General features: G+C 51.0%; 1 protein-coding gene across 1 annotated transcript; it reads left to right on the forward strand.

Annotated features, from left to right (window-relative positions):
* The first annotated feature begins 1,752 nt into the window (after positions 1–1,752).
* Pou4f3 (POU class 4 homeobox 3) lies at positions 1,753–4,218 on the forward strand. Its single transcript, XM_028881690.2, has 2 exons — positions 1,753–1,918; positions 2,234–4,218. Exons 1-2 carry the CDS (start codon positions 1,799–1,801, stop codon positions 3,128–3,130), a joined length of 1,017 nt encoding a protein of 338 aa, XP_028737523.1. The 5' UTR covers positions 1,753–1,798; the 3' UTR covers positions 3,131–4,218.
* Positions 4,219–11,306: the final 7,088 nt, after the last annotated feature.

The following is an 11,306-nucleotide window of genomic DNA, read 5'->3' on the forward strand; positions in this document are numbered from 1 at the left end:
AGAAAGCTATGTGAGCACTGTTACCGTTGGCCCCCTTCACAGGGATTGATTTGTTCTTTTTCAACCACCACAAGGCAGGACCCAGAAGGTGCTTTGGGATGAAGAGAAGGGGCTGACTGATGGTCTCTAGGAAAGAGGGGAGCCAGGTCTAAGGCAGGGTGTCCTCTTAGGCCAGATTCATCCCTGGGGTCTAGACTTTCCACACTCCGTCCTCACTGTGTTCCGATTCTGGGAACTCCAGCAGGCACTTGGGCTTGGAGACACAGGGCTGTGACACGGCTGGGCACGAGGAGTTTCTATTTCCAACCCGAAGGCGGCTCTCCAGCAGCCACAGTCCCAGGATTCCCCATCCATTATTCATGATGTTTATTAGCTCCCGGGACCGGAGAGGAAAGAAGGGGAGAGAACGAGGAGACAGTTGGGGGGACACAGAGGGTGGGACAGAACCAAATTTAGGACCCCGAAGTTGTGGAACTTCTGGAAAGAAGAAGAGGGGGCTAAGAGATCAAGAGCACAAAGTCAGACGTGCTGTCTGCGCCACACCAGTGAGTGAATGACTCTGCTCGACGCGAGGAGGTCTTGGGCTAGCTTCTTTGGTTCTTGTTTTCTTCGCTGGTCTAGTGGGATAGCCCTAGCCACTTTGGTATCGCCGGCAAAACTTCGGTCCTATAAACTAACTCTGAATTGCCTTGCACAAATTGGTAGCTGAAAATGATAGCTGCTGTTACAGGTATTGTCGCTGGTAAGTGGTGGTCCTTCAGAAGTGTGCTGAGGGATTGCCCAGGCTAGGCGGATTGTCCTCTATTGTTATTATTGTGAAGACGACTTAGCAAGCTTCCTTGGGCCCTCTAGGCTGGGAAAAGGGGGATGGGCCAAGTCTTCTTTTTCAAATGAAAATGAAAAAAAGGCAACGATTGGGAAGAAGCCACAGGCTTGTGGATCAGGAAGGCAATTACTGTCCTTGCCTCCACCCAAGCCTACGGTAGTGGGGAGTGCCACCCGAGGTTCATTTTGGTAGCTTCTGGTCCTAGCCCAGGCTGGTCTCTGAGCTTGGAAGCCCCTCTTCCCTATGCGCAGGGGTGCAGGACTTTGGTGGAGGCTCGGGCTTGGGTTCCAGAGAACCTTGGAAAGGGCCAGTTTGGCGACAGTTGGACTGATTCTGTGTGTGTGTGTGTGTGTGTGTGTGTGTGTGTGTGTGTGTGTGAGAGAGAGAGAGAGAGAGAGAGAGAGAGAGAGAGAGAGAGAGAGAGAGAGAGAGAGAGAGGAGGAGGGTGTGTGTGTGTTGGGTGGTCTGGGTGAGGTAGGATTCCTGCCCCTCGCTCAGCCTGAGTCTGCCCTTCTGCCCTTCTGTCTAGGCAGTTCGAGCTGGGACAGGACCGAGGTTTAGGACTTTGTGCAAAAAAGTCCAGGAGGAAGGAGGAAGAATCCGTAAAGTCTAGCAGGCTGGAGCCAGGCGGGGCGGGGCGGACAGGAAGAGGCCCTGCCAGGCCCGGGTATAAATGCAGTGGAGGGGGCGGCCGCATTAGGCTCCGAGTGGCGCGCCGAGACCTGCGGTCCCGCCTTGCCTCCCGGGCCGCCCCTGCGAGGCCCGGGCGCGTGTGCACGCCTGCGCGTGCTCGGGCCCTTCCTGGCAGGCTGCTTGTAAGATGAGTGAAGAAGCAGGTGGGGGAGAGGGGAGGCAGCAAGCGAGAGGGCGAGGGGAGCGCGGGCGCTGAGCGGCGCTCACTTGGAGCTCGGAGAGCCAGCAAGACGAGCCTGATTCCATGTCCCCCGCTGCCTCCCTGCCAGACTCCCGAAGATGATGGCCATGAACGCCAAGCAGCCTTTCGGCATGCACCCCGTACTGCAAGAACCCAAATTCTCCAGCCTGCACTCCGGCTCTGAGGCCATGCGCCGAGTTTGTCTCCCAGCCCCGCAGGTACGTAGCGGAGCATAATTACCGCTCTAAGGCACATTTTTTGACAGGCACTAGCTTCATGTTTTTTTCATGTCGCCCAGAACAATCGCCGCTGTCTGAACCCCTCGCCTTGTCTCCCCCGCGCTCTCTCGCGGCGCTCTCTCTCTCTCATTCATGTCTCTGATCCACACGTCTGTTCCAACAGAGAGGCTGCCTCCGTATTAATTTTTATGACCTGGGCTTTGAGGAGAGGCATCTCGGTTGCTTGAAAATGTGTTTTAATCCTGAGTTGACAGTATTCCCCACTGACCGTGCTGTGCGCCTTCTCGCTTGCAGCTGCAGGGTAATATATTTGGAAGCTTTGATGAGAGCCTGCTGGCACGCGCAGAAGCTCTGGCGGCGGTGGATATCGTCTCCCACGGCAAGAACCATCCGTTCAAGCCCGACGCCACCTACCATACCATGAGCAGCGTGCCCTGCACGTCCACCTCGCCCACGGTGCCCATCTCCCACCCGGCTGCACTCACCTCGCACCCGCACCACGCGGTGCATCAGGGCCTCGAGGGCGACTTATTGGAGCACATCTCGCCCACGCTGAGCGTGAGCGGCCTGGGGGCCCCGGAGCACTCGGTGATGCCTGCGCAGATCCACCCGCATCATCTAGGCGCCATGGGCCACTTGCACCAGGCCATGGGCATGAGTCACCCGCATGCCGTAGCGCCTCACAGTGCCATGCCTGCGTGTCTCAGCGACGTGGAGTCAGACCCTCGAGAGCTGGAAGCCTTCGCCGAGCGCTTCAAGCAGAGGCGCATCAAGTTGGGGGTAACCCAGGCGGACGTGGGCGCGGCTTTAGCCAATCTCAAGATCCCTGGCGTGGGTTCACTCAGCCAGAGCACCATCTGCAGGTTCGAATCTCTCACCCTGTCGCACAACAACATGATCGCGCTCAAGCCGGTCCTCCAGGCCTGGCTGGAGGAGGCGGAAGCCGCCTACCGAGAGAAGAATAGCAAGCCAGAGCTCTTCAACGGCAGTGAGCGTAAGCGCAAACGCACGTCCATCGCGGCTCCAGAGAAGCGCTCACTTGAAGCCTATTTTGCTATCCAGCCACGTCCTTCATCCGAGAAGATCGCGGCTATCGCTGAGAAACTGGACCTTAAAAAGAATGTGGTGAGGGTCTGGTTCTGTAACCAGAGACAGAAACAGAAGCGAATGAAGTACTCGGCGGTCCACTGACTACGGCGGGTGCGGCATCCGGAGGAGCCGGGAGAGCCTAGTGGCGTCGCCCCCTTCCGATGGGAGGGACCTTTACGGGACACTCCAGGGTGTTTCCTGGCAGGTCAGGCTCTCTCCCCCCAGTCACAGACTTTCCCCCTTTGTCCCGCCTAATTGCCTCCTGACCGTCTCTTCCTCCCTTTCCTCTCTATTCCCACCAAAAAAAAGTTCTGGCGCTAGGGGAAAAAAAAAATTCAAGGGAAGGCCTGGCGGAACTTTGTGCTGTCCGCGGTGCTGAAACTCACCCTTGAGCGTGCAGGACCTGAGACCTGTAGCCCCAGGCTGACTGGCTAGTGGATTGACCCCGCCGTCAGACTCCACGGTGAAAGTACCACTTCTTTGCTAAGCGTCATTAGGCAAGGGCAAAGGTAAGGAAAAGAGTGATAGATAACAATATAAAGTCTAGGATATTTAAGCAGGACACAAACATGGAGATTAATTTATTAGAGTATATAAAACACACATATGTTTCCAAAGGATAGCCTTATAATAACTCCCTTCTGCGCCTAAATTATACCCATAATATCCGTTGGTTTACCGTACATTCTCATTAAGTAGCATGGGTTAATGTGTGGGGAGATGGGAGTTCCAGGCTATTGGTGGTCAGTAGGATTCCAGGCAAGGTTGGGCCCAACCCAGCCCCTGAAAAATACTTGAGATGTCTTGACTGTTGGTGAGCAGAGGTCAGTGCTAACTCGGGCTACCATCCTCAACCTCCTGGAGTTTGAAGAGCAATTGCCTTTTGGAGGGCCGGGGTTGGTTGGTGGTTCCAGACCAGACCAACTGAAGACTCCCCATCTATGCTCACGGTGACTGTAACTTCTGGAATCATATGCAAATCCTTCCAACACATCTAACCTAACTGTTGCACTTTTATTACTGTGGCTGTTGGCAACGTTAGTTCCTGTTACTTATTTAACTCCACTTCTCCTGCCCCTTTTGTGTGTCTCTCTGTGGAAGTTCGCTTATAGTTTTAAGCCAGCAAAAGAGCAGGACCACAGACAGAACGGGACCCTTCTCACTGCAGCCACAGCTTTCTCAGAGTTTATTTTTCGTTGCTTCCTGTAGTTTGGGTGTTGCTGTGTGACCTTTGGTTTCATTTCTGGGATAGATACAAATAAAACATTGTGTTTCTTCTCTTTATCCCTTATATTAACTTCTAAAATAAATGCTTTATTTTTCAACCTGAATTGCTGTAGTTTTCCTTCTCTGGCACTAAAGACTTGGAAAGGATGTAAAAATGAAAACCTGTAAGGACTGAACCATCTCTCCTACCCAGTCCCTTCCCAAGCAACCTCACACTCTTACTTCAAACACAGTTGACCCGGTTTTGGCTTCTCCCAGAATCTCAGATGCCTTCAAAGACATTTTCCTCCATGCTTCTTGATGCCAAACTGTCAGGCTATTCTCTTAACTTGGAAACTTGGAAGCCTGGCTGACTGGGAGTTCAAACTCCAGTGCTGTCACTCAGAGGCTAACCCACCTTGGGGCTAGATTCCTAACTTTTCCCTATCTTCTGGTCCAGCGTGTTGGTCTACAGAATGAATGCCTATTACCCATCTCACACTGTTATGCTCAAGACTGCCTAAGACTATCCATTGAAGGCATCTGGTAGGTGGTGCTTGGCACTTTATAAGAAGCAAAATACTATTTTAAAGGAGTCAAACACCGGCAGGGATGAGGGCATAGAGGCAAAGGGGGGAGAAAAACATTTTCTTGGACAGAACATTGGAGCCTTTTCCAAATTTCTTCAACTCTTTGGAAACCGTCCCCGGAAGATTATCACAGGATAGTGTGTCTTGGCTGTTCTGCGGAGGGACTAAGATGCCTGTTGCAAAAAACGGTTATCAGTGCTTGGCACCCGGTAGATGCCAACGAATGCCTGTATCCTTCTCTCTTTCCACTCCATGTGAGCGGAAACTTTTTGAGTGCGTGTGAGCCTTAGAAACACGTTTGTGGTTTAAAAATTAATGTTACAGGACCAAGAGTCATCTGCACATTGCCCGGGCGGGTCTTCAAGGAGAGCTGGGTCCTTTGCCTCTAGCCCGAAATTCAGAGCAAAGCAGGCTTCGGTTCCACGTTGTGCTCCAGCGCCGCTACATCGCCTCCCCCCCCCTCCCCGCCACCTCTGTAAAAGCAAACTTGTGGATAGCCCCCAGTTCCTCAGGCCTCAGCCCCTCGCACCCGCCTTGCAGAACAGCCCCAGCAATTCCTCCACCTCCCTCTCCATCGGCGTCCTTTAATAATAAATGCCCTTATGCCATTACATTATATTGTGGGTTTTGAAAATTTAAAATACGGCTGATGCAATATTAATTGCCTATAGTGGTATAAAACACAGGGCCGGAGCCCAGCCGGGCTGCAGACGAGGCGGCCCGAGAACGTCCCGCGCCGAAGCGAAGCGCTCCAGAAGGACGCGCCTTTGCCGGCTGCTGGGTTTCCTGCAGGTAAGAGCCTTGAAAAAAAAAAAACAAAAGAAAGAAAGAAAAAAAAATTCTTTTGTTTTTGTTTTTGACCCAAGAAAGACCCTGATATTCACCTGTATCAACTTTTCGAAAAGTTCCCTGCTGTTATTTAATTCACTTTAAAAATATTGACCACCGCAGAAGTTGGCGAGATTTTTGGAGAGGCGGAGAGAAGCTGCCTGTCCTGAAGTGCTCTGGGTTAAGAGTTCGAGCCGTGCTTCGGCTCCTCTTGGCGTTGCGGCGCCGGCCTTGGTTGAAGGATTTTGACCAGCTCGAATGCGGGCAGGAGTTGAGGCCCTGTCTGCAAAGCGCCCCACCCTCTCGCTCTCGCTGAGTGCGCCCGGCAGGCGCCGCTGGCTCTCCCCTTTGGCTTTTTCAGGAAGCCAGGGGAGATGTGGTTTCCCCAGGATAGTGCCGCGGCCTCTGGCACTGTCCGGTGGAGGTACAGACCTTGAGGGGAGGGGGTGGCAGCAGATTCGGGGTTCTCCCTGGCCTAGTTTGCATCGTCAGTGGGTCATTTTCTAACACCGTGACCCTGGGCAAGTCGCATTACTACTTAGCCTTTGCTGGTGATGACTTCTAATTCGAAAAGTAATCTGAGCGTGCATTTCCAGAGCGCCTGGAACAGGTTTTAATGTTTTAAATCCCACCAGCAGCTTGCAACATTCACCATTTAAGACCTAGCTGGAGTTCTTTGGTCGTATCAAGAGAAAGTGAGGCCAAACGCGCTAGACTGTTTGTGTTGAGGGGTGCTGTGGGCCTCTGCAGGGGGTGGGGCTTTGAGTGTCCTCTGGGGATCCGGGCGAAAGGCGTCTAAGGACCTTAAGTGGAATGAGTCAAGCCAACACTGACTGACTGGCAGAACTGGAAGAGAGGAGTGCTGGGTTCCTTAGCTGTGTGGTCTCTGGCTTTTTTTTTTTTCTATGTGCCAGAGAGTGTCTATTTTGCTCAGTATTTCTTACCCAATGCCCAGCTCTGATTATGACCTAGAGTAGTCGATAGACATCTGTTGAATGAATGAAATTTTGGCTTTGTAAAGTGAAAACATTTCAGGTTAAAACGGAGTCAACAGTGAGACAGACTCCTGGGCACTCGGTTCAAGAAAAAGGCTGTTGTGCTGCATCTACTCAAAAGTGGCCAGGTTCCGTCCTCCTGAAATGGAAAAGGTTGTGCCTTGCCCAGTGGTGATCATGACTTCAACAGAGTGTGCCTGAGACAGACACAGAGCCCTGGAATGGTGAGGAGGCGCAAAGAAGGGCCAGGGAATGACATCTGCCTTGCCCCGGTGTGCCTGGCCAGCCGTTGGCTTGCACTTCAGCTCGGGTTCCTGGTTTCCTTGCTCTGGGCAAATCAAGGGCAGAGTAACTGGTCCTCCCTTTGCTAAAGAGATCTCACTTCTCAGACCTTCTGTGCGTTTGTCTGACAAACGGAAAGACAGAACGTAAGAAAAGAAAAACTATCTCCCGGGGTGGCTCTGATGATTAAATGGGATCACATTACACAAAGCAGGGTCAGGACTCTTGGCAGGCATTGAGGAATAGTCTCTCTTTAAAACAGAAAAAAAGTCAGTGTTGTAGGGCAAGTTCAAGGCTTAAACTGAACTAGACTGACCTGCTCAACACTTCCCCTTTGAGAGACACAGCCTGGTCCTGGATAAAAATGAGGGGTGTTGTGCCTGTAAACTCACTGTGTGGCAACGCAGAAAGTGTAAATTAACTTGCTTTGCACCCAGCGGCGTCGATGCTGCAGAGAGGATGACTTTACTCTCTGGGAATCTCCTGAGAATATATCTGGTTCCCACAGGAGGAACCTGGTCCCAGTCTCTTGAACTCAGGACTTCCATCTGGTGTCTGCAGTCCAGACTTGGAACTTTCCGCAAGTAGAAGATGAGGAATGGGGTTTCAGAGTTGTTGACTACTCCTTCTGCTTCCACATCCGCCCCAGAACCAGAATGCAGGAGCCTAGGATACAGCTCCTCGAATCCCCTCATTTTTTATTTTTGAAGGTCTTGGTTTGGTACCTTCTCTTATTGGCTTCTTCTTCTTCTTCTTCTTCTTCTTCTTCTTCTTCTTCTTCTTCTTCTTCTTCTTCTTCTTCTTCTTTTTTGGATAGGGTCTAATATATCCCCAGGGTGTTTTTGAACTCTGTTAGCTAGTCTGCTACTCCACACACAACCTCCCTCCCCGCTGGTAGTCCTTCATACTCCTGATAGCACCTTGTTTGTGTACACAGTAGTAAATGCGCTCTGGGAGAGCTAGTCTCTTGGTGGGCTTTGGTGGGCTTTACTTCTGCTTCCCAAGAATGCACAGCAAGCCTCCCACTCTCATGGCAAAGCCTTTCTTACCAATGCTTCTTAGATCACTGAACAATTATATCTAAAATGTATGGAGGGTTTCCTGTATACCTGGCTGGTTTATACACTTTACCAGCATTCATTTTCTAGTTCCTACACACGGTGAGGAGAACTGATGGATGGATGGATGGGCTGATGAACAGACATATGCTGGGGATGGAGCTCTGAGTGACTTGTTAGGCAAGTGTTCATCCCATTATTTATTTATTTATTTATTTATTTATTTATTTATTTATTTATTTATTATTTTTCGACACGGGTTTTCTCTGTGTAACAGTCCTACCTGTCCTGGAACTCGCTTTGTAGACCAGGCTGACCTTGAACTCACAGAGATCCTCTTGCCTCTGCCTCCCAATTGCTGAGATTAAAGGCGTGCGCCACCAGCGCCCCTCCCCCTTTTAAAGCAGGGTCTCCCTGTATGCTCGGGGCTTCGAACTCTTCTCCGGTTTCAGCCTCCAAACTCCAGAATAATAGGTGTAGTCGTCAGTATAATTTTCAATTCCATTTTACGGATAAGAACACAGAGGCAGAGAGGGTCCCGTGACAAAGTGAACACAGCAGTTTGGCCAAGAGAGATCTGGCTACGTGTCTTTGCTCTTTCTGTCCCCTGTGCGGGCCCCACGGGGCTGGAGCGGGGAAGCAGGGCAGCCTGGGATGCAGGCGGCACGGGGAGGCGATGAGAATGGAGACTGGCAGTGGTCGGTGGTCTTGGCTTCGCTGCGCCGCCCTAGGTCGCCAACTCTCAGCTCCGACAGACGGTCGATGGTCCCCGTGCAGTCCTCCTCCTGCAACCCCGCTGTCCCTCCCCCGCCCCGCAGGCACCAGCCGGAGACTGCCCAGGGCCAGATCCCCCGGGCGCCGCGGAGCACCCGCCCGGGCGGCAGTCGGAGCCCACAAGGGCCCCGCGGGCGAATTAGCCTCCGGTTCGATCGCTACTTTCCGATCACGTCAGGTTTCCCTCCGCCCTGGACGCTGCTTCTCCGGCAGCCCGGCTCCCGGGGCTCCCCCACCGGGGTCGAGGGTCACGGGCGCCTCCGGAGGGGCTTCCCCTCGGCCGCACGCAGCCCCAGGGCTTCGGACCCAGAGAGGCCTCCGCCCTCCAGTAGAGACCCCGCAGCAGCTTGGTCCTGGAAGCAGCCCCCGGCCTCAGTTCAGCTGCCTTCTAGTCTATGTAGGAAAAAGTAGATGAACATCTCGCTGGGTTTTCGTTTTGTCTCCTTCCTTCCAACTGTCATTTCATATTGCAAAGATTTTTTGATCTCTAGGATTTTAATCATAAAAATTCCAACCGTTTACCCCTGGGTAACCCAGGTTTTTGTTGGTCTTCTTTGGCTTTATAGTTGTTTTATTTTGAATTCTAGCAGGAGGCACCGCCCCTGTAGTTCTATCGTCTGGTGGAATCCCACCCGGAATCTCACCTTCTCGCTCCCTTCCTCTTCAGTCCAGCTCCAAATCCCTACCTCTCTCCATGCCCAAGGCTTTGCCAGGCCGCCCAGCTCTCGGCAGATCAAGTTGGTGTCCAACTCTCATAAATCAGAACCATAAAAAGCTTACTTTCGTATGCACTCAATTTCTACCAAACCTAAACTAATTGCATAAATTCCTTTAGGCCACTCAGAGCTGCTCTCTGGGCTGGGATCTGATCAATTAGTCATTAGGTACTCCATTAGCTGGGGTTTAAGCTGCCTCATATAAATGTCTCCTGTCAATGTGCTTGTAATTGAATGAATAAAAAAGGGTACAATTATTAGCGCAGAAGATCAGAGTGAGGAGAGGTCAGTTTTATTCAAATATGCTAAAAGTCTCGATCTAATAATAATAATTAATAATAACAATATCAAAACAACAATAGCAGTTAGCAGACGTTTAGACAGAAGTCAACCCAAGAATTCCTGTCTACTGAAGAAAAAGCCCTGGCCTGAGACAGCAAGACACCTTAGTGGGAAGCTGTACTCTGTCCTACCTTTGATTTGAGTTTCCTCACCTACAAAATGAGATTGGTAGACTCCACCCTTTCCCCCCTCTCCTCTCTCTTCCCCTCTGCTTCTCTCTGCTCACTTTCCCTCCTCTCCTCCCTTTCTTCATTCCCCACCCCCACTTAGCCCTGGCCTCCAACTTGGTAAATAGCTGAGGTTGACCTTGAACTTCTGATCTCCATACCTCCACTTCCCAGATGCTGGGGCTACAGGTATTGGCCACCACACATAGCAGAATTCAATTATTAAAGCTCTTTTTTTTTTTTTTTTTAAACCTCCTCCAAGTGAGCCCGTTTCTCCAGTAAGACGATGAGTTTTTCCTTCATGTTCACAACTATCGTAGGTCTGGGGAAGACGCTGAGCACGATGCTGGAGAAAATGCTGCTGAGCACACACACACACACACACACACACACACACACACACACACACACACACAGAGGCATGGAGAAATGGAAGGGGATGCTCAGGTGGTGGTCTTGATTTTCTGCTGGGAGATCTTCAGAGTACCCTTTGGGTTTTGTTTCGCATTGTAATGACAGAGACTAATCTAACTTTAGAAAAACAACCTGAAGGAGAAAAAGATTTGCCCAACTCTTGGTTGCAAAGGTTTGTCCAGTTATTGGTTGGCCAAAACCCCAAACAGCACCCTGAATATCTCCTAGCAGAATTAAATGACAGAAACGGAGTCATCTCTAGTGAACACACCACGCTACACCACTGGTGTAATGAGAAAGAACCTGGGCTATTCCCAGAGATCTCAGGTCCAGACTTGTTCTCTTCAGTTTGACCTGGACAAGTCTATTGATGTCCCAAGGCCTCGGTTTCCCTGGCTTTAACTTGAAGAAATTGAACTAGATAATAGTTTGATTTTTGTGAAAATCCACAAGATCCCTTAAGACAGTGAGGAAAATGCTTTCTCCTCTGCATTTTTAAAAGACACCTTTGTAACTCAAATACTTTGCCAGTCTCTTGAAGTTGTTCAACCACGGACCTCCAGGATTCTTGTGCCCTAAGTGTTAAGTCTCAAACCCTGGGACAAAGGGCTGAAGTGCCTAGTTAACATATTAAAGCGGACGTGGCCGCCAAATTCTCCCTGTGTCCTTCAGTTCCTACCTGTTAGGGTATGGCTGGCATACCCTCCCCCACCCTAAACTTCTCCAGTCCAGAGACTGGGCTGCCCTTCCATACATAATAACCCAACCATTTTAGTTACCTGATCTCTTTTGGTCTACCTTTTTCTTTCCTAGACATCTGGTCTGGCTCTCCTCATACGGTTCAGGGTCCGTCCTGTTCATTTTCGATTCTCCCAGATGTCCCTGCCTCTGGCTATGCTCTCCCTT

This window comes from Peromyscus leucopus, chromosome 19, assembly GCF_004664715.2.
Source record: "Peromyscus leucopus breed LL Stock chromosome 19, UCI_PerLeu_2.1, whole genome shotgun sequence".
NCBI classification, from domain to species: Eukaryota; Metazoa; Chordata; class Mammalia; order Rodentia; family Cricetidae; genus Peromyscus; species Peromyscus leucopus.

Excerpts from the sequence above, each read along its gene's own strand:
- Pou4f3 (XM_028881690.2), top strand. The coding sequence starts at position 1,799 with ATGATGGCCATGAACGCCAAGCAGCCTTTCGGCATGCACCCCGTACTG. Across the intron at positions 1,919-2,233 it reads TTTGTCTCCCAGCCCCGCAG|CTGCAGGGTAATATATTTGG; the intron begins GTACGTAGCGGA and ends TCTCGCTTGCAG.